Source organism: Clarias gariepinus, chromosome 7, assembly GCF_024256425.1.
Source record: "Clarias gariepinus isolate MV-2021 ecotype Netherlands chromosome 7, CGAR_prim_01v2, whole genome shotgun sequence".
Classification (NCBI taxonomy): Eukaryota; Metazoa; Chordata; class Actinopteri; order Siluriformes; family Clariidae; genus Clarias; species Clarias gariepinus.
Genome location: NC_071106.1, coordinates 27,079,547 through 27,103,722, shown reverse-complemented (window position 1 = coordinate 27,103,722; position 24,176 = coordinate 27,079,547). Strand labels below are relative to the sequence as shown.

The 24,176-nt window shown below is 38.0% G+C and overlaps 1 protein-coding gene across 1 annotated transcript in view; it reads right to left on the bottom strand.

Annotated features, from left to right (window-relative positions):
- Positions 1-24,176, bottom strand: part of sphkap (SPHK1 interactor, AKAP domain containing) — a 72,289-nt gene that overhangs the window by 15,075 nt on the left and 33,038 nt on the right. The window contains exons 4-6 of the mRNA XM_053499806.1: positions 15,821-15,880; positions 6,208-6,345; positions 3,800-4,052 (exon numbers count right to left, since the gene is read on the bottom strand). Coding sequence (XP_053355781.1) covers positions 3,800-4,052; positions 6,208-6,345; positions 15,821-15,880 — 451 coding nt within the window. The remainder of the gene's footprint in view (positions 1-3,799; positions 4,053-6,207; positions 6,346-15,820; positions 15,881-24,176) is intronic.

The following is a 24,176-nucleotide window of genomic DNA, read 5'->3' as shown; positions in this document are numbered from 1 at the left end:
TAAGCTAGTCCTCCTGGATACAGCTACATACACCAGCTTCAGCTAACTGGTAGAAGAGGAGGCATTTGAAGTTTTATAGTAACATAAAAAGTCAGCTCAGTTTATCCCACTAATTATCATTTACAGACCTCCAGGGCCATACTCTGAATTTCTCTATGAATTTGCAGATTTCCTCTCAAACCTTGTCGTCCCTGTAAATGTGTAAAGTGTTAATTGCTGGAGACTTAAATATTCATTTTGAGAATGCAGAAGACCCCCTGAGAACAGCATTTATGTCGATACTGGACTGAATAGGAGTAAATTAGTATGTAGTAGGACCCACTCATAAAGCAGGTCACACTTTAGACTTAATATAATCCTTCGGATAAAGTATAAGAAATATAACCATGATTCCACAGTCTGAAGCTATCTCAGATCGTTGTTTTGTCTCAATTAAAGTCTGTCATAGTAATAATGTATGCACAGTGCCGCGCTACCACATTAAACGTACATTCACATCAAATACCACACAGAGCTTTATCAATAATCTCCCAGAGTTATCAACTTCGATTGGACAGATTTTCTCAAGCAGATAGTACCAGGAACAACAGAACCCCTGTTAAAAATAATTAACTTTTCACTCAGCAGTGGGTATGTTTCTAAATCCTTTAAATTAGCAGTTATTAAACCGCTAATTAAGAAACCTTGACCCTTGTCAGCTGTCCAATTACAGGCCGATATCAAACCTCCCCTTTATCTCTAAGATTCTGGAAAAGATAGTAGCACAGCAACTATGTTCATATCTACATAGGAATGGCATAAACGAACTGTATCAGTCAGGATTTAGGCCTCATCACAGCACAGAGACAGCACTTGTTAAAGTAGTAAATGACCACCTATTGGCCTCTGATCAGGGTTGCATCACTATACTTGTGTTACTCAACCTCAGTGCAGCTTTTGACACTATTGATCATAGTACTGTACTCTTCTTCACAGATTAGAAAATGTAGTAGGAATTAAGGGAATGGCCCTCTCGTGGCTCAGATCCTATTTGACTGATCGTTATCAGTTTGTAGATTTAAATGATGACCATTCTATATCTTCTAAAATGGAGTTTGGTGTTCCACAGGGTTCAGTTTTAGGCCCACTGCATTTTTCTCTTTACATGCTCCCTCTGGGGAACATAATTCATAAGCATGGTATTAGTTTTCATTGTTATGCTGATACTGTAACACACAGTTAAACATGTCAGATGAGAAAAAACAGCTTACTAAAGTTAATCAATGTGTGCAGGACATAAGGGTTGGATGTTAATTACAGTAACTTCCTTTTGCTTAATCCTGATAAGGCAGAAGTTCTAGTTATAGGACCACAAGCAGCTAGAAGCAAGCTTTCTGATCAAACTGTAACAGCTCTTTTCTGCTCTCTCATCTTCTCTCTTTATTCCTCTTTCTCTCCCTCTTTCCCTTTACCCGTCTCTCTGTCGCGGCATAAATGTTGTTCCTGAGCCTAGTGATTCAGACCCCCTCTGTCCCCTGGAGCTGGAAGGCCTAGGAAAACTTCAGTGAGATTAAAAAAATCCTTAAATATGCTAGGAAGCACAAAGGACTTCGGAGCAATGAAAACAGTCACATGATCTAAGGAGTCCAGATTGACCCTGTTCGAAAGTGATGGGGCATCTGGGTAAACTGTGAAGTGCATGAAGTGATGACCACATTATGCATGTTGCTATGATCTGGAGTTGCTACAGTTGGTCAGGTCTAGACTCAGCAAAAGCTTAAACTCCTGTCACACTAAGCCACATTCCAACTATATCCTCAAAGCAAATTTGATCAATGCAGTATGAACTTGGCGGGATTACGGTAGAAACCAGTAAGGATATAGTATTATAACATAAATTAACATCATCTGTTATAGCTGAACTGCCTGCCACCTAATACAGTATGAATGCAGATCAATTCATGTCCACGAGACATAATAACAATGCATTAGGAATGTGATAAGTACCCAGCAAGAGCATAGCATCATATGATCGGACAAAGTAATAACTCAGTTTGACGTCCTCTGACCTGATTGTGTGCGTGATAGGAAATTACTTACAACATGAAAGACATATTGAGATAGGAATGTGGCTAGGAAGTAGCATGAACTTAACAAATACAAATTCTTTTATTTTGCAGTGGAAACTTATGTGGTATAAGTTTGTGTCTAAGGGTAAAGGGGCATTAGAGCATACGACATTTTCTATGATTTTTTTTCTTACCAGGCCCTGTCTAATCTAATCTAATCTAATCTAATCTAATCTAATCTAATCTAATCTGATATAATATAATATAACTTTAGGCCATAAATATGACATACTTTGTATTTGAAATGTGATTAAACAGGTATAAAGCTCTCTGTAGTGTTTTTAAACACTAGGATTGATCGGGTGGAAGAAGCACATTTTAACAGTTTCAGAAGAGAATAAGAAAAGTTTATACTATTGATGGATAAAACAATAAAACTTGAGACCAGTGCCACTTACAGGGATGCCTGCACCACCAAACAAGTCTAGTCATTTTGGGCATTTGCCCTTGTCGTGACCCTGTTTGTGACCTCCGTTCCAACATATAGTAATTTCATAATCTTATTACAATGAGATTATAATTTCATAAAAAGTTTGGGCAAACCCAGTCCAATAGAATATATTGTTATACTAGTAAATACAATCTCTGAAGAAAACATTGTAAAACATTTTATGCCAATACGAATGTGAGACTACTTTAAATTAGAAAAAGTATGGAATATAATAAACAGAAATTGACTATCCTTTTAATGAGTACAGAGAGTTATAGAGGTGGCCAACTTTTGCATACAACTGTTGGTGGATGGAATGAATAGTAGACTTACTAGAGATAGATAGATAGATAGATAGATAGATAGATAGATAGATAGATAGATAGATAGATAGATAGATAGATAGATAGATAGATAGATAGATAGATAGATAGATAGATAGATAGATAGATAGATAGATAGATAGATAGAAATAAAAATGAATAGAAAATAGTTAAAAAGACAGACAGATGAACAGATAGATGTATAGCTAGTCTCATTCAGATTAGGTTAGGTAATTCCTCTGGAGCGTATCACTAGGGGAATAGGTGGGAATCCACTTGCATCCACTTCAGTAAAAGTACAAAAGTGAATGGTTTCGAACCAAGTTAGCATGTATTAGGTTACTGTCCCCTTAAAGTTATGGAAAAAGTATTTAAATCAATCTCTTTGTTGCTCTCTTTCATTTTTAGCTCTCTTACTTTTTAACATATTTACCAGAAAAAAGTATAGTTGAAATTAAAAATAGAAAAAGTTTTCAAAATTGTTAAAATTCAGCTGAGGTACAGCATTATCAAAATAATACTTAAGTACATTAAGAAGGTACAAATACTGCAAAATTAAACACCACTCCATAGAGGTTTACTTAGTTCAAAATGCAAGTCAGAGTCTGGCTCAGATCTTTTCAGTATAGAAATATTAACAGATTAGAGGACAGATGGATGGACAGATGAGGAGATGCGCTTTAGGCCAATGATTTGTATGTTAAGCAAGAATTAAAAAAAATAATAAATAAAATCTAAAATATGAATATTTGGTTTATGGATGGACAGAATTACAGATATGAGAGAAATGGAAAAATTGAGTAACACAGACAAACAGGCAGACAAGCAGACAGACAGACAGACAGACAGGTAGACAGGTAGATAGATAGATAGATAGATAGATAGATAGATAGATAGATAGATAGATAGATAGATAGATAGATAGATGTGTTATTCACCATTTTTGTCATCTTCATTCTCTTCCTCCAGATGTTCAGAGGCTGTGAGGAAATCCTCCTCTATAGATGAAACAGAACGATTTGTGTCGTCATCACAGACACGCTGACCGGCCAATTGAACATGCCGCTGCCTTTCCTGCCCAGACTGTAGTCCAATAAGGAACTTGTTGATCTGAAGGACTAGGCTGTCAGACTTAACTGGGCAACAACCACTGGCACTCTGAACCACACACACATCAGTTGCTCTCTGGCTCTATAAAACACACACACACACACACACACACACACACACACACACACACACACACACACACACACACACAAATTCTGTGGCATTAGAATGGACAGGCTCTATCTGAAAAAGGCATGCTTTATTAGTTCCACTATATATATATATATATATATATATATATATATATATATATATATATATAACAATGAAACTAAAACACTGGCTACTGTAGTGTTGGAGGTTTCATGACTTAATTTGACCAGCCTTGTGGCCAATCTTCATTGATTGCACATTCCACCAGTAAGAGCAGAGTGTGAAGATTTAATTAGCAGAGTAATAGCACAGTTTTGCTTAAAATATTGTATTCCACACAACATTATGGGTGACATATCAGAGTTCAAAAGAGGACAAATTGTTGGTGTGTGTCTCGCTGGCGCATCTGTGACCAAGACAGGAAGTCTTTGTGATGCATCAAGAGCCACGGTATCCAGGATAATGTCAGCATACCACTAAGAAGGACGAACCACATCCAACAGGTGTAACTGTGGACGCAGGGGGAAGCTGTCTGAAAGGGATGTCTGGGTGATAACCTGGATTGTATCCAAAAAACATAAAACCACAGCTGCCCAACTTACTGCAGAATTAAATGTGCACTTCAGCTCTCCTGTTTCCACCAAAACTGTTTGTCGGGAGCTCCACAGTGTCAATGTACATGGCCGGGCTGCTATAGCCGAACCTTTGGTCACTCGTGCCAATGCCAAACATACAGTGCATCCAGAAAGGATTCACAGCGCATCACTTTTTCCACATTTTCTTATATCACAGCCTTATTCTAAAATGGATTAAATTATTTTTTTTCTCGGAATTCTACATACAACATCCTATAATGACAACATGAAAAAAGCTTACTTGAGATTTTTGCAAATTTATAAAAAAAACTGTGTACATGTACATAAGTATATACAGCCTTTGCAAAATTGAGCTCAGATGCATCCTGTTTCCCCTGATCATCCTTAAGATGTTTCCGCAGCTTAATTGGAGTCCACCTGTGGTAAATTCAGTTGATAAGGTCCCACAGTTGACAGTTCATGTCAGAGCACAAACCAAGCATGAAGTCAAAGGAATTGTCTGTAGATCCTGAAACAGGATTGTCTCGAGACACAAATCTGGGGAAGGTTACAGGCTCCCAATGAGCACAGTGGCCTCCATCATCCGTAAGTGGAAGAAGTTCGAAACCAACAGGACTCTTCCTAGAGCTGGCCGGCCATCTATAATGAGCGACCGGGAGAGAAGGGCGTTAGTCAGGGAGGTGACCAAGGACCCGATGGTCACTCTGTCAGAGCTCCAGAGGTCCTCTGTGGAGAGAGGAGAACCTTCCAGAAGGACAACCATCTCTGCAGCAATTAACCAATCAGGCCTATATGGTAGAGTGGCCAGATGGAAACCACTCCTTAGTAAAAGGCACATGGCAGCCCGCCTGGAGTTTGCTAAAAGGCACCTAAAGGACTCGCAGACCATGAGAAACAAAGTTCTCAGGTCTGATGAGACTCTCTGGCCATACAGGCCTGATTAGTGGATTGCTGCAGAGATGGTATTCAATCAATTTTAGATTAATTTAATCTATTTTAGAATAAGGCTGTGACAACAAAATGTGGAAAAAGTGATGCGCTGTGAATACTTTCCGGATGCACTGTAGGTTTCAATGGTGCCAGCAGTGAAAATCTTGGCCTGTAGACAATATGAAATATGTATTGTTCTCTGTTAAGTCCATCTTCACTGTCTTTCCCACATCCGGGAGAAGTCCCAAAAAAGCGTACCACCCAGACTGTTGCATGCCCAGTGTGAAGCAAGAGGGTGGATCAGTGATGGTTTCGGCTGCAATATCATGGCATCCCCTAGGCCCAATACATGTGCTAGATGGGCGCGTCACTGCCAAGGACTACCGAACTATTCTGGAGGACCATGTGCACCCAGTGGTTTAAACATTGTATCCTGAAGGCGGTGTAGTGTATCAGGATGATAATGCATCAATACACACAGCAAGACTGGTAACAGGGTGGTTTAATGAACATGAAAGGCATCTCTTTTCATTTTTAATATCAGCTATTTTATGACTTTACACTCATTTCTTTATTTACTAGAATAAATGTCTAGTAAGAACTTCCAGGGTACTTACATGTGAGTGGGTAAAATCATGTACGCAGGTATCAGGGGACTCCAAGCCATTCAGCAGCAGAATTTCATGTTCCTTGAGTGGACGAGTTCCAAGACCCTCAACTAGTCGTGGCAGATCAGGAGTGACAGATGCTAGTTTCTATACAAATAACAACAACAACAATAATAATAATAATAATAATATAAAAAAAAGTCATATTAAGTGCCTATTGCACTAGTTTTTTCCTAGGAAAAATTATAGCTAAAACACTGTAGAGATACACAGTAGTGTCTTTGGTGAAAGAAAGAAACTAAAAAGGTGTGTTGTTAGTGACTCACTTTGAATGCGAGTTTATTGCTGTTCATTGGTAGGAATTTAAATACCAACATTCCTACAGTTTGTTGTAATGGGAAGAGATACATTAGTGAAATATTAACTGATATTAACGTCAGCAGTCATGTGTAACATTAAAGATTAAACTCAATTGCACAGAGAGTAAATGAAAATGAGATGGAAGTGGGGGAAGAGGATGTGATAAAGTAAACAAAAGTACATTTCAAAACATAAAAAGTAAAAAGTAAAGAGACAGGCAAAATAATAATAATAATAATAATAATAATAATATGTATTATTATATGTAAAGGTGTCAGTATTCAGTTGGAGATTATTAAATTTTTTCAAAATGTATAGATTAAACCTGCATATATATATATATATAGTGCACACAGTAAGATATTTAGCCACAGAACAAATGTGGCAGAAATATAGGGCCTTATGTAATATTTAATGTAAAACAATAACTGAAAAAATGTGTTACACAGGACAAATTAAAATGTAATCCCCTTTATACTAATTCCCTTTAAACTACTCATGTAACCAATTTATCAATCAATGGACGGTAAGCATGGGTAAGAAAAAACATAAAATGGAAATCAAGGCTACAAATGTAAGTATTTTAAGTGAAAATACTTCGTGTGCAAAAAGTATGGCATTTCCTGGTTGAGATTCAGGAGACTATAAGAAATCAGAATTTTTTTTGGTTCTGTGGCACATGAAATTTTAACATGATTTTTCATGTTAATAGACAATGTATAACTAAAGCAACTAATGTCCCATAACATTCATCAGGGTTTTACTATATGCTGATTGGGAAGCCAGAGGTTTAAAACACTTCCTCGTGCTCATTTTTTGAGAGAGGAACAACAATGTTGATCCTTGTCTTGTAAAATTTTAGACTACTTTCTCATTTTAAAGGTGAAACAGCTTTAAAGCATCAGTGGCTACGGGGCATCCCCACATTCTTAGTGTTAGAGGACAAAAAATATATATAACACTGTCATTTGCACTGTGCATGTATAGCAAACGTAAGTCATGTCCCAACAGCTTAAAGAGGACATATCAATCACTGTCAGCTGAGAGTTAGATCCTTTCTAGCCACCAAGTTTTCCTGATGATGGGCAATATAATTTTAATTCCTGTATGGAAGTATATTAGCAAAATAGCAGGTTGAATTACATGAACTGAAATACATGAACTGTTGCAGTAAAAATGTTTGAATTTTTCTGCATTGCAATTTAATCTGAATTGAAAAAAATCCGTAGAGCATTTACAATGTTTGAAATGTTTGCCACTGCAATTTATTGTGGTTGTATATTTCAAGTGAAAATGTAATTCAAGCATTTAAAATTCAATGCAAAAATATTCAAGTTACGAAAGGTTCGTAATTAAATTCAAGTCGCTAAAATTCAGGTCTTCACATCCGGGATTCACAGGAAGAGCAGTGGAAAGCTGATTGCTGCTGTTCGTGCCGCAGTGTACTTTAAAGTGTGCTTCCTGCGCCCTGTGCAGTCTACTTCTCAGAAACTACTTACCGATCGGAACGCAGCCCTCTTAACTAACAGGCTGGGTTGCCAGTTGCACAATAAAGGGTGTAATGTGTTAAAATGTCCCCTCTGCCGTAAACGCTATATTCAAAGCAAAGCCAGCGCTCTTTCATTCACACGTGAGAACAATGGGTTTCCTGCCCCTGCGATCGGTAATGTTCAGTCACATTTAGCAACAAGAGGGGATTAATTTCCTCAACAGCAGCAACAACATACATGCTGTTTACACTTTGATCAATTTAAATAGCTTATAAATTAAGGTAACCATAAAAACTTTGTAATTAAGAAAAACGTAAAGTGTGGATAGTACAGTTTAATGTCAGTCTGATTAAAATAAAATAAAAAAAACATTTTTTGTCACAAATTATTTTATGCAACGCAATTACAACATTTCAGTTTAATATTTAGTATGAAGTCATAAGTCTTTATGTAGTTGTTTGATCAGTTAGTAGTATACCAGAGGTGGGACAAAGTCATTGTTTGGCAAGTCACAAGTAAGTCTCAATTCATTGCCCTTAAGTCCCGAGTCAAGTCCCGAGTCAAGACAGGCAAGTCCCTAGTCAAGTCCCAAGTCAAAGGCCAACAAGTCTCAAGTCAAGTCCAAAGTCCTATGGTTTGACTTTCGAGTCTTTTCAAGTCTTTTTAGCAGAAAAATAAAATGTATACAGATTATGTATGGTTGTAAGATCTGTATTTATTAAACAAACCTTTTTTTATGAAAGAACATTGCTCAGATACATAAAAATACAAATGTTAGTAAATGCTAGTAGCAATGTAAAATGGTAGCACATATTCTCAATGAAGTAGGCTACTTCATACAAACAATAACGTTGTTTTCTTCACATAACATTAAAGAACTTTGCTCTCTACCTTGTGTGATACACTCACGTAGGCTACCTCATACAAACAATCCGGTGCTGTGTCGAAGTTGGTTCCCCCATCAGGATGCGCTTTTTTAGCCCCACCCCCGTGAAAAGGGCACAGGGAACGCGCATTTAGGAGAAGGCTCGCCCGCGAAGGGTTATGCGCGGACCACTGAGATTCTACGGAGCGCGGTAAAGAATAAAAAGGACAGTTAGTGTTTTAGCCAACAGGATGTGTTTCCCTTGTTATCTTGGACATATTTAGAATGATGAACCTCGGCTGAGTCACTTGTAGGCTGTAAACATGTCAGTATTTTGTCTGATATTTCATATCAAATATGCCTTTTCAGCAAAACCATAATGCCAAAATAGAGACCCGTCAGATACAGTCTCAAGACATTAATAATAATAATAGTAATAATAATAATTATTATATATAAATTAATAATAATAAATATTATTATTATTATATTATAATTAAATATTATATATTATAATATTAATAATGATAAGTATTATTATAATTAAATATTGTATAATAATAATAATAATTATTATTATTATTATTATTCGAGATAATTAGCATTTTATCCGCGTGATGTCAATTCACTAGGTCACATTATATGAATAAACCCAAACTGCATATGAAAGAAATCAGCAAATCATGGGTAGTGTATACCAGTGATTAAATATAAACAATAAAACCCAGTATTCGGACATGTTTACAGCCTACAAGTGACTCAGCCGATGTTTATCATTCTAAATATGTCTAAGATAACAAGGGAAACACATCCTGATGGCTAGAGTTCGTCAGGGGATTAAAAAACGCTAACAATTTCCTTTTTGGCCTTTACTGCGTTCCGTTAAAGCTCAGTGGTCCGCGCATATAGCCAATTTTTTATAGCCAAACGAAACTACCTTGGGTATCATTTCGCGAACTGGCGCGTGCACGTTGTTGTCACGTTGGACGCTGTCGAATCAAAAGAATCTACGGTACTTTGATTGGATGTCGTGCCGAATGCGCGCATGCTCTCTGTCACACACACGCGCACAGACACATAAACAGAGATAGAGCGGACCGTGTTAACATACTTTTTATCTTTGGGCTTTTTATGGGAAGTAGCAAGTCTTTACAAGTCAATAGGCGCAAGTGAAAGTCCGAGTTATTTATGTTAAAGTCCAAGTCGAGTTGCAAGTCTTTTTATATTTTGTCAAGTCGGGTCTAAAGTCATCAAATTCATGACTCGAGTCCACACCTCTGTAGTATACTGTATATGTATGTGTGAGTGTTTCATATATGTGTACGCAAGCGTTTCATATGTGTGTGCATGAGTGAAGTTTGATTGAATTTTTTGTATACTGTACGGTGTAACAAACTCGCTACTATTAATATTAAAACAACTGCCTGTTACAACGGCGCCTCATAAATACCTGTCGCACTGTAACTTTGTCACATATCAAATTGTACATTTATGGCTGCACTGCAATTAACCCCATTTCTCTTTTTTATTGTAATTTATATTTTTTTATTTATCTTGTAGTTTTTGTCCATCATTGCACTAGTAACTCTGGTCAGTTCTCACATTACCCTGTGTATACTGACTGTATGTAAGATATACAGTGTGCAGTCTATAACCTGTCTTACTGTTATTGTCTCTAATGCTGCTGGATATCTGGAATCTGCTAGCGTTTACAGCAGAGAAGTCATTTTAACCGTTCATTGTGCAACTGGCAACCCAGCCTGTTATTTAAGAGTGCTGCGTTCCGATCGGTAAGTAGTTTCTGAGAAGTTGACTGCACAGGAAGCAGGAAGCACACTTTAAGGTACATTGCGGCACGAACAGCAGCAATCGGCTCTCCACTGCTATTCCTGTGATATCCCGGATGTGAAGACCTGAATTTTAGCGACTTTTATTTTATTACCTGAATTTTGTTACCTGAATTTTGTTACCTGAATTTTGTCTACCTGAATTTGTAAGATTGAAAAATAATCAATAAAGATTGTATTTTTAACACTTGAAAATATTTTTGAACTGCAATTTAGTAACTTGAATATTTTTGCATTGAATTTGAAATGCTTGGATTACATTTTCACTTGAAATATACAACCACAATAAATTGCAGTGGCAAAAATTTCAAACATTGTAAATGCTCTACGGATTTTTTCAATTCAGATTAAATTGCAATGCAGAAAAATTCAAACATTTTTATTGCAACACGTTTTTTTTTTCAGTTCATGTAATTCAACCTTCTATTTTGCTTTGAAGAATTTTGGCACTAATATACTTCATATTCCTGGATTTAAAAATATATGAAACCATTTTTATATTCCATGGCAATGTCTTGCCAAACACACACAGCATGTAAGCACTATTTGTTATTTTACCGATGATTGCTATATACCTGACCATTTGCATGTTGTGATGAAATTTTTATTCATCGTGGAGATTTTATGCCAAGTGGAGATGGACTATTTAAATAGTCTATTAAAGCTATAACCATAGCTTGACTTAACTGTGCATGTAAATTTACAGAATGTTTGAAATCGTCTCTGGTTACTTTGCTGTAACCCTGTTCCCTGAAAAAGCGGGAACGAGATGCTGCGTAAAAACGCTATGGGAACATCTTTCTGTGGTGCCGGTTGTGAAGCATGTGTGTATCAAACGCCAAATTTTGGCATATATAACCTCGGTCAGGTGACGTCATCTGATGAAGCGCACCTGCAGGTTATATAGGAGTGAACCGGAAACATTCCTCAGATTAATTTTGTCTGAAAGGACGTTCCTAGAAGCGAAGCGAGACCACGTGCCTCATAGGCTAGGGCAAAAGCATCTCTCACCCAATGTGACAACATTTGTGTAGTGGCGGCCGCCCCGCGGTTGCGGTCCCCGTAACATATAAAAAGCTGCTCTGACTTACGCCACTGGCTAGTGCAGTGAATGTAAATCTGAAGAGCACGTACTGGGCACAGTAAGTGAAGCCTTTGCTGCTCCGGAGCTGTAAAAGGCGGAGGACAGAATGCTTCAAGAACAATTGGGTGCATGGTTGAGAATGGAACTTTCGGAAGATAATTTGGGTGAGGATGCAGAATAGCTTTGACCAGCCCAGGGGCAAAGTCTAGGCAGGATGGAGAGACTGACAAAGCCTGCAGATCTCCAATTCTCTTCATTAAAGTAACAGCCATGAGAAAAACCATCTTAAGAGTCAGAAACCTGACAGGTGCTGACTCTAGTGGTTCAAATGGGGTGTCAATCAGACCTTCAAGCACAATAGATAAGTCCCCAGAACGGACAGTGGCTCTAGTGGGCGGTCTCAACTATTTAGCTCCACGAATAAAACGGGCAACTAAAGAGTGCTTTCCCATAGAAATCCCGTCAGTCAGAACATGACAAGAAAATAGGGAAATAGGGCATAAGCCCGAGGAAACTCCAGCACTAAAACAATTTGGCAGTGGACTGGGTCTACATGTTTTGCCATGCATCAATTTTCACTACACTCCATTTAAGGGCATAAGTTCTTTTAGAGGAGGGAGCCGTGGCACTTAAAATAGTTTCAATTACACTGGCTGGTTAAGACCAGTATCTCTTAGTTGGCCCCGATCAGGGGCCAGACGTGAAGGTTCCAGAGCTCGGACCATGGATGAAATATTGTCCCCTGCGCCTGAGACAGAAGATTCCTCCTCACTGGAATCTCTGACGGTGAGCCGTCGAGGAGAGATATTAGATCTAAGAACCACACTCTGGTCGGCCAACGGGTCGCAATGAGTAAGAGGCGCAAACCCTGTTGACGACCCTCGCCCAGACTCCTGGGAGGAGAGCTATCAGGAAAAACGCATAAAGGCGTAATCTGGGCCACGTACGGGCCAAGGCGTCCAGACCCAGGGGAGCTGGAAGAGTAGTGTGAGTAGTAAAAGGGCTTTTCGTGGCGTTGGGTCTAAGCTCTAGCTACTGAGACTGGGTCAGCCAGTCGTCTATGAAATACAAAATACGGATGCCCTGGAGTCGTAAGAGCCAGAACTGCATCCATGCACTTTGGGTATGTGCGGGGTGAGAGAGCTAGACCAAATGGAAGGACCCGATACAGGTAAGCTTCGCCCCCGAAAGCAAACCTCAGGAACCCCCTGTGTTGAAATGCAAAGGGTGATGTGAGAACTGAATCCTGTAGCTTCTCTCTACAGTGCTTAGTACCCAGGGAGATCTTGGCAGTAGTTGGCAGTAGCTTCCACGCTGCCAAATTCTCCGAAAGTGGCAAAGGTCTTGGCGGCTTGGTTAAACAGGGGGGATGTTAAATGTTCGGCATCCTGAAACATGGCAGAAAAAAAAACAAAGAACTTTATTGGAGACCGGTGTTGCCCGAAACACCAGTGGTGGCGGAGCATAAACACCGACCTCCTGGGGGTGCCAGGGAGAACACTTCATTCTCGAAAGGAATTCTACAAGCCTCTCCCCATTGGGGGGCCACTTTGAGGCGGATTGTGAAGCGCGGCGCGCCGCACCCCAATCTTTACGAGGGGGTGCCCGGCCCAAAAACACTTCGGGAATGGCAAAACCGCCATGGTGTGCAATGGAGCACCAACCTGACCTGCTTCCTAAAAAGCTTTTCCCTCCAGGGAAGATGAAAGTCTACACAGCTTGGAAGGAAGTGTTAGCTTTTAAGGAAGAATGATGTCCCAGGAGAGAGATAGCCTGGAAGCATCTCTTTCATCTGGGCGTGATCATATAACCCCACGCTTCCACATCAACTATATTTAAATAAATAAATAAGTCGATGGCACGAAAACTTGGGATGAATACAGCTTACTCCATGAAAGGGTTAACTCATCATGGAGATTGCTAAGAAAAGGGCCCCCCGGCCACCCAACAGAACCTGTGGCTTAATTAAGTGCTTGGAGGTTATTTTCATCTCCACGGAAGCGAGAGAGGATGTCTATCCTTGCCCATTCACAAGAAGTGCTGATCTGGCAAGGGCGCGAGAGAAAGGAGGGGAATCCGTCTCCCACACAACTGCCAGATTTACGCATGAGTCCCAGGAATGTGCCGCGGCTCGAAGCTTCTCTTAAGGAAGGCGAGCCGCGAGCGAAGAACTTTAACCGAAAAAGTAAGTGTGGAGATCGCCCTCCGATATGGATTTATCACACACGGAGGGACATCTCGTTTAAAACTCTGCCATATCGGTAAGTTAAACACTTTCTTATTTTTGCTGGTTTACACACAGACACGCAAACACAACTAGGCTGTCATGAAGACAAAAAGATCTGAGGAATGTTTCCGGTTCACTCCTATTTATAACCTGCAAGTACGCTTCATCAGATGACGTCACCTGACCGAGGTTATATATGCCAAACTTTTGCGTGTTTGATACACCCATGCTTCACAACCGGCAACACAGAAAGATGTTCCCATAGCATTTTTGCTGTAATTAATGTTCAGCTGATGATCTGCCATAGGATGTGTACCAGACATGCAGAGATCTGAGCAGAAACATGAGTGTATAAGGGAGGGGAAGGAGAATCCATATAGCAGTGGTATGAAAACCCATGAGAGGATATGTCCTCACCAAAGAGACTGGCTACAGCCTGGTGTGTATATAATAGGGGGGTAAGCAGAAGACAGCCACTATAACACTGCATGATTCCATAAGATTTTTCGTCTGCTGCCACAGTATCCGACCTGATAAATGGCATAAATGACAATATGAGGTTGTTCCTGTCATGACTCCTGAAACATCAACTATACATTGGGGGGAGAAGTGTTAGTTCCACACACTTGAAAGCGGTGTTCATTGGTTACATCATTAGATTGTGTCCACTGCTATCTTAGGGCCCGAAAGAGAGCTAATGGGCCAGGATAATGGGCTGGCATTTAATGACTGGTTTGCTCCAACCACCATTAAGGTGCTACAGTGCTTCCTCCTGCTTTCCAACCCTAAACTCTGCGGTCTGCCATTTCCACCACCACTTTATTCAGGGATTTAGCATGATTGCTCCACAACTCTTTTTTGTCTAAAAATAGGGTAAATGACTGCATCAAGCACATTGTCAGATGCATCAGTGGAACCTCATAGCTGTCCAGGCCTTTGAGAGGTTGAAGAGGTATTTTGCTTTGGCCTCTGATGCATCTGACAATGGGGTTGGTGCAATCCAAACTGCACCCAGCTGCATTGTTTAGCAGAAAGCTGACCCAAGCCAAGTGGAACAACAGTATGATCTTGGAAGTTGGGAGCTCCTCAGAACAAAGGTACTGTAGCACTGGAGAAACTGAGAAACTGGTTGTTAGGTGCCCAGCAGCCATACACCAATCATATGAACCTAGAGTATCTTAAAGCCTGTCCGGCTGTATTCGTTCAACCTTACCCTCCCCGACCATTCAGAATGGTGGACATGCAAAGGATCACCCCCCTTTCCCTATCCCACATGTACTCTGCACCAAACAGCTAAACAGCAGAGGAGTTCATCCTACCAGAGTCCTGTTTTGTGAAAACTATCACCTGGGGCAAAGAAATCGACAGCATGACAGCATGCCCAGACTGCATTCTGTTTGCTCGTGGACAGCATGCAGCATAGTGAGTTCGAGCCAATGAGTAGTGTAAGGTTAACTCATTTTAAAGAAGCAGTAGCAGCAGTCACGCCGACAATTACATAAAAATTAAACATATGCCAGAGTGCAATAGAACCTTTGCCTGAATCTCTATTTCAGTTGGAAATTAACATGTAAGATAATGAAAAAATGTGTTTCTTTGAAAAAATGAAATAGATGTAGTAGTCTTGTAGTAGTAACAGCAGTGCCTCCCTCCTGTGTGGTATTTTGCATTTACACTATGATCAGAAGCTTAGAGTGTGTTGCACTTGTAGTTAATGATTTGGATGATATTTTTAAAAGACCTACCCACCTTGAGGCAGATGTTATTGTGGAGGTCAACCACATTCGTGTCCAAAGTCACGAAACAAATCTGCACACAAGGAAGACACACACACTCAGTACACAATAATAATTGATTTAAGTAGCAAAAACAGACAAACAAAGAGAGAAAGAGAGACACTGAGTAGGTGTAAGAGTGCAAGAGAAAGACAGAATAGCTTGCAGAAAGGAGAAAGACATGAAAACAATCACTGGCAATAAACTGACTGATAAGCAAAAAAAATATAGAAACAGTCATACTGTATGTAGAGACATGATAGGGCTAAATAAAGATAAAGAAAAAAAATAAGAGTGTAAACCTGCAGATGAGGGTTAAGAAAACTGAGATGGTGATAGAACAGAAGACCAAAACAGAGAAAGAGAGAGAGAGAGAGAGAGAGAGAGAAAGAGAGAGGCAGGCAGGCAGATGGAAGGAGAGTGAATATGAGAATGTGATAACCAAAAGAAAAAAGACAGAAAGGAGGTATGATTTTAAAAAAGCAGTACAAGAAAGTAAAGGAAAGATGTCAAAGAGAGAGAAAAAAATAGAATAATCAGAAATAGAGTAAAATAGAGAGAGATGGACGGTGAGAGATGGCTTCATGTCCTTGACAAGGACACCCTCATTAAACCCCCATTTTCCATTTGAGTGGAAGTGGCTGACGTGTGTGCGTGTGTGTGTGTGTGTGTGTGTGTGTGTGTGTGTGTGTGTGTGTGTGTAAGGTCTAAAAATGACCTCTACTGGGACACTGTCACATCGCTTGTGTCCGGACAAGAGGTGATGGAAGGAGAGTGAGAGAAGGACACACCCAGGGAATGATAGAAGGAGGCAAGGATGAAGAGTAGGAGGGAGAGAAAGGGAGCAGGAAGAGCCATTTTGTGCGTCTTCATAGTTCACTAGATACGCAATGAGGGAAAAAATTCATGTCTGTGCTCCCGGATACAGCACAATAACCAATCACATTCTTTCATCTCAGCATATAACCAATCAGGTTACTCTTTCATGCAAGCCAATCTGTCGAATTAAAATCAACCATTTTTCAATCTGATCAACCAACCATAAAATTTTTTGTCTACCTTTTTTAAGAAAGAAAAATAATAGCCTTCCCATCTCTTAACTGTTTGACAACAGAGCTAAATATACTATGTGGCTGCTAAAAGCATAACTACAGGTCCATCCACTTAATAAACACTATATGCTAAACTATATTGTTCATATTATATTTCCTAACACAATTTAAACAGTAAACTTCACATGCATTCACATGCATTCACCTACGGGCCACTGAAAGAATACGGTTTTGGCCTTCCCATCTGATGTGTCTTTAATTGAGCAGAAACACATGACTAAGACACAGTACCAAAAATGAAACTAAGTAGCATTAATGGATGAATAAGCTGGGACAAATATACTGTATAGAAAAAGACTCAGTGGAAAAAAAATCAATGCAAAAAATAATAATGTATACATGTTTTGCAGTCCCCGTGTAGGATTTATGACCGTGGGCATATGATTTCTTGATTTAGTGAGTTTAGTTTTGGTCTCTCTCTTTTCCTCATTAGCTCTCATTAGCATAAAACACTCTGCTAATATATTCACAGATTATAATGAAAAGCAAACATTTCATTAAAGTCTAATACAGAAAATCAAGTGGGGTGGAAAAATGGAAAATGAAAATTATATCAGATTAATAGCCGGTAAACACTGTTCACGGATCAGTAGATTGTGTATACTTGATGCACAAGCATATTAAAAAGTTTCTGTTAAGAATTTAATCCTTTTTTTTGTTTTTCATTGACTGTTTTTATTTACATTGTGTGACAATGGAGTGGAGACAGCGACAGAGAGTGCTACAGCTATAAAAATTGTAAAATATACAGTTAAAAAAATTGCCAAGCATTTCTTAACTTAATTTCATTTTAATCAAAATCTATATGAAACAGTCCAGGAAGTGTGTTGACTGTATTTATATTTATACTTGCTTATTTATTTATTTATTTATTTATTTATTTCTAAGCAATGCTGCTAGGAGCTCCCTTCACTTTTTATTTAAGGATTATGTTAAAAATCTTTCTTACGAAAAATGTAGATGATGTAAAAACCAACAAGCTGTGTGTATTTGTGAAAGTAACACATTCATCAGTTGTACTTGTATAAATACATTTTATACAAGACGTTTAGGACTAGCGTGTGGATATGTTATAGCAACTCAAGACATCATCCAGGAAATAAAAGCTTGGTCGCAAATGGTACTTTCAAATGGATAATGACCCCAAGCAGATTTCCAAGTATGGGCAAAATGGTAAAAAACGTGCAAGTAAGGAGGCCTATGTACAAACCTGACATATTTACACCAGTTCTGTCAGAAGGAATGCACTAAAATTCCAACTTATTGTAAGAAGCTTGTGGAACGCTACCAAAAACATTTAACCTAAGTTAAATAACATAACCAATTTCTGGAGTATAATTTTCGAGTATAATGAGTTAGACATGTGTGAAAAGGTTATACCCCCATTCCACTCAGCTGAATTTGCTACCGACCTCTCCCGACGTCTCAGCACCACAGTTGTTGTAGTCAATACCTATTCGGTTACGTTTTTAAACACACCCACATTGAGCTGTTAATTATTTCAACGAAATCCGTAAGAACAAAATAACAACTTTCTTGCAAATTTTTATTATAGCAAAAATGATTATGTTTTAATAGTGAGCCGTTAAGGAATCAATGTTATACAGAGTCCCGAATTGATAACAAAACTGCTAATAACATAGAGCAAAATTTTAACGATGCTGCCGATTATTAAAAATTATTACCAGGGTGTTAAAGATATGATAACGACCTCATACAGTACCGTTTAGTTAACGGATAGACACTAACCTATAGACATTAGAGGAGTGGGACATATGTCAGATCTCAAGCTATTTAATAATAGTTAGCTGAGTGCATAGATAGGTAGAGTATTGTACCATTAACTTTCGTCCACCAGAAACCATGACCAATGATAACAAGCCCATGCCTTCTTTTATACTTCGTGATAACGCGTTCAGCTAGAGGACTTATTTGATGAAGCCCTACAGTAGACGTTGACCTACAGACAAACTACAGGATTTCTAGAAAGAGACATGTGGGGAATACCTTTGGAATCCTTGCCAGTGACTGCATTTTTGTGATTACTAATGTAAAGAGATAAATATTTTTATTTAAACATAAAATTTTTATGTAACTTGTATAATGCACTTTTATTATAAATAGAATTTGATAAAAATTTTATATAAATATGATATATATTATAATCTTTTAATTTTTATGATATTATAATTCTAATTAAATGATAATATTTTTCAATAAAATAAACTTATTTATAATTATATAATATATTATATAATTATTATATTCATTTATTTGTGGTCTTTTTTCAGACTCTGTACAGTGAACAATGTTGCGCTTCAGTTGTAGATTTTATGCACTGGGATGTTGTATTTACACTGCTTTAATTTGGTTAAAATACATAATTTCATTTTACACATTTTTTTTTCAATCTCAAAAATCTTTTACACGTTGGCTTTTTGAATGTGTTGTATTTATTTAAATAACAGTAGGACATTTTAGTAATCCATATGAGGTTTTTTTGTAGTCATTTTCACCTGGCCTTTTTCTTTTGTATTTTGCATTTTTAATTATGAAAGAGTTTAAAAAAAATTTAATTAATTCTGGTTAGGGGTTACATTTTACTCATATGGTATTAGAATTTTATCTCTATGGAAGTTTAGAACTCCTGAAAAAAGTTGACACGTGAACTGCAAGAAAAGCGTGTATTCAATAGCCACACAAGTGCACTCAAATGTACTGTAGTTAGAATAAACTCACAGACAGTTTATTCCAAAGATCAGAATTTGTTGTGAATGTTAAGGCAATGTTACAAAATACTAAGTCTATGTACCCACTTTTGACCCACTGGGAATGTGACGAAAAAAATGATCTCTCTCCACTATTGACTATCTACTGACATCTCATATTCCTAAAATAAAGTAGTGATCCTAACTGACCTAAAACAGGGAATGTTTACTAGGATTAAATGTCAGGAAGTGTGAAAAACTGTAAGTTGGCTAAAGTGCATGTAAACGTCTAAATTCAACTGTATGTGTGTATATCAAAAATAGATAGATAGATCCTTTCTTTTCGTTGTTTCTGTTTCAATCAAGCTTAACTAATTTACCTTAAATTAACCAATAGTAATGCTAAATTACAAACCATAACTAAAGGACTAGACCCTGTATACAGGATAAGCGGTACAGAAGATGAGTAAGTGAGTGTACATCACTATGTTGTGAGTCTTAATCTATTTAGCTTAGGTTTATTTAAGCATTTGCTCTCAAGTTTTATAAACCGAAAAAGCCAAGCAAAATATTTATGTTAAGTAATTAAATTAGTATGTGGTTGGCACGCACTGTCACCTTGCACCTCCAGGATGGAGGGCTCGTTTCTGACCTCAGGTCTGTCTGCATAGAGTTCTCCCCGTGCTTTAAGGTCTCTAGTTCAATCCTGAGCTCAGGTTATATTGTGTGTAATCTTCTTTCATGTCCCCTTTATTTCTGTCCGGCTTCTCTAGTGTCCTTCCACCTCCCAAAAATGTCACTGAGTGAAATAGACATACTAAATTGTCCCTATTGTATATGTATGTCCACGTTTTTCCATTAAGGAAGGATTAACGTCTTGCACTTAGTGGTCCTGGGATAGGCTCTAGACCTGTTGCCACTCCACCAGACTGAAAAGTGTGAATTCTTGAATGAAAGAGGGATAACTATTCATTAAAACTAGTAAGATGATATTAAAACATATACAAATATGAAAAACATTTTTCTGGGTGAAAGGTGGGAACACACCCTGGATGGTTGTCCATCCCGGGGCACCATGTACACTCATTCACACCTAGGAGCAGGAGAGCTGATTCACCTTGGGCATGTTTTTAGGGGGTGAGAAGAAACCAGAGAACCCACAGGAAACATATGGGCATATGGGAAGAACACACGGAACTCCACACTAACAGACTGATGACTCTGTAAGGACCTTGAAAGGTGTCAGTGCTACCCACAATGCCACTGTGTTGCCAGTTAATCAGTTTACAAACACACACACACACACACGCACACAAACATGCTCTGTTTACCTTTAATCTGATTGGAACACAGCTGATCAGTACTAATGAGACTTCCAGGCACTTCAAATATGAATCACATTAAACTATAAGGAAAACCTTTAGCATTTAAGTCACATTTATTTATCATCCCTACTAAGTTCAGATTTGTAAAGACAGACAGAAAGAGAGGGGTAGGAAGAAAGAAAGTAGAGAGGAAACAACAGAAGAACTCGTAGGAACAGATAAAAAAGAGTAATATTTAATATTTTAAAAGCCACATCATTTTGTATTCTAAATTGTTTATGTGAAGGATGTCTGTTTTAACTCAAATGAAGAAAAAGATCACAAGAGAATTTTAAAGTCTTATAGATACTGTTTAAACACACAAGAGAAAAATGACATGATAGGACAGATCAAGAAGAGAATAAGACAGGGAGACAGGCAGCCTTGTATGACGGATTGATGTAACAAAATGGCTGTGAAGTAAACATAATCAAAGCATCATTACATATAACACCCTGACAGATCTGTATGAGACTGTGTCTCCTAGGAGAACATTTAGAATTCTGTTTACTGGTAGCACAGCATGTCTTTACCTTTCGCCAGAGAGACAGAAAGGGACACCCTGAATAATTTCAAGGGGTCGCGAGAGGGATTAAAACAATTATGTCTTGTTTTGTGATTATAATACACACTTTTCAGTATTACAAGTAAATGCTATTAATAAATATTTTCTGATTTGTAAAGATATTACTGATTGAGTGTGAGTGTTTAAACTGCGTGTTTAAAAAAAATTAATTCGCGACTCAAAGATATGACGTCACTGTGCAGCAACTGGCTCACTAGTTATTGCTACAGCAGCGCACAACTGCACGTGAAATCCGCAACTGCCAAGATGGATAAATTTGTTATTCGCAAATCTAAAAATGTTGAGGAAATTGTGGACAGTTTGCCTGAGTCATCAGAACCATGTACATTGACCTAGCATAAGAGCAAGACCCCATCAGACCAAAGTAGGAAACGTCGAAAATATTAGGAAGAATTCATAAAGTATGGATTTACTTGCTCTACTGTTGACAACGTAGATTTCGCTCAATGTGTAATCTGTTCAGAAGTGCTTGCTCATGAAAGCCCGGCAAAACACATGATTACTTAACAAGCAAAAAAAAAACAACAACAAAAAAAACAAGTACACCCTTCCCATTAAAAGGTAAGCCAAAATTATTTTGATGTATAGTAAATGTAGTCAAAATACTGTGAACAGCTTGTTAGGTTTATTGCTTGTTTTTGATAGTGGGGGTCGCGAGATCTTGTCGATCTTCAATTTGGGGTCGCTGTTTTGAGTTTTGAGAAGTTTGAGAACCACTCGTCTAGTACACATGCTTTTGTACAGTGTTATACAGTAAGAGATTTTTTTATCTCCTACTATTTCTTCGAGCTTTCTTGTTGCTATTACTACTTTACTAATATATACTATATGGCCAAAGGTTAATGGAAATGTGTCAATTTAAGCCATTTGTGTTAAACTTCCTTTTCCAGATAAAGTCTCTAAGAGAATATATATAGTATATAAAGATATCATATATTGTTATTATTATTATTATTATTGTGTGATTTTAACTTTTGGTTGTTTAAACTGTGTGTTGTACTGTATTTTGTGGACTGATCTTTTTGATAATGACTGTACCTTGCCTTGCCACCTTGCTTTTCTCTGGACCATGGTTTTGACATTTGATTTGGCTTAGTTTGATTTTCATGTACAGTGGTGGCAAAAAGTAACAATATATGCCATGTATTATAATTCTCCCTCTGCACAAAACAGATGATGTTGCTAAATAGATCGAGCCGATCAGAATTGAAAAATTGTGCTAATAAGAATCAGCTGGTTTAGTTAAAAGATAAAAAAAAATACTGCATGTACTGTAGCAGGACCTTTACTAAAGTTGTTGTTGGTCTTTTGGCTGCTCCTGGCAAGGGGTCACCACAGCGGAATATCCAGTCCGCACAACAACTTGGCATAGGTTTTACACCGGATACCCTTCCAAACGCAACCCTCCCATTCAATCCGGGCTTGCGACCGGCACTGCATCCAGTGGCTGGGGGTTTGAGCACTGGCTGGGAATTGAACTCGGGCCATCCGCATGGCAGGCGAAACACCTACCACTGAGCCACCAGTGCCCACAGGACCCTTACTAAAGCAAAGGTGTAAAACTAGGAAATTCTCAAGTGAATTGCAAACTTTCATGGCAAATCTCTGTACATGATCTTCAGGAAGAAATCAAGCATGCATAAAATCAACAGGTGACACCAGAGTACCGCTGATCTTGTTATCTTGATTGTCACTACAGTATTTAAAAAAAGATTGAGAATGTATTTAAAAGAATAAATCTAAGTTTTGTCTCACTACCTCTAGCCACCACATTATTTTGGTAATGTATTTTGGTTTTGAGCATTGCTCTAATAAACCCCTGCATAGGCATCTGTATTTTATCTCCCTGAGCTCTTTCCAATACAACCAAAAGTGCATTATTGTTCTTATACAACTTAAATTTGGCAATTATTTATTTATTTTTATTATTATCAATTTTGGTTGATATCCAACCACTATTGGATATGATCAGCTCTCGCTTATTATATGGCAGTACCAATCAAATAGGGTAAAGTCCAGAGACTTCTGTAAAAGTCCTGACTCTTAATGCTAACACTGATGAATGCTAAATAAATGTCTCTTCAGAGAAAACTTTACCATTTAAATAACTGAACTAATACTTTAAAATTTCTTTTAAAAAACTTTTTACGTGACATGTTCACTATTAAAAATTTCTTGGTATAGTGTTACTAAAGAAACAATAAGACAGTATAATGTGCATATTAAAAAAAAAACACTGATTTGCCTTGCAGGTAGCATTACCATTAGATTCATGCTGTCAAACTGACATTTCTCAATACCTTTTGACCCGGTAATAACTCAGAGTTCAACAATGTGCTGGTATAAAATTCGATATTATTAGGTTAGCCTGTTTTCTATGATGCTGTATTAGTGGATTAGCATATTTACTGCTAACGATGAGTTAGTTAACATGATTATTTTAATACTACTGGGCTACAGAGTTTGAGGAACAAAAACAAAAACACACTCAAATATAATCTAATAATCACCCTTTACTGTTCTGGAAAGAAAATCTCATTTGAAGCCTCTGTTACAAGTT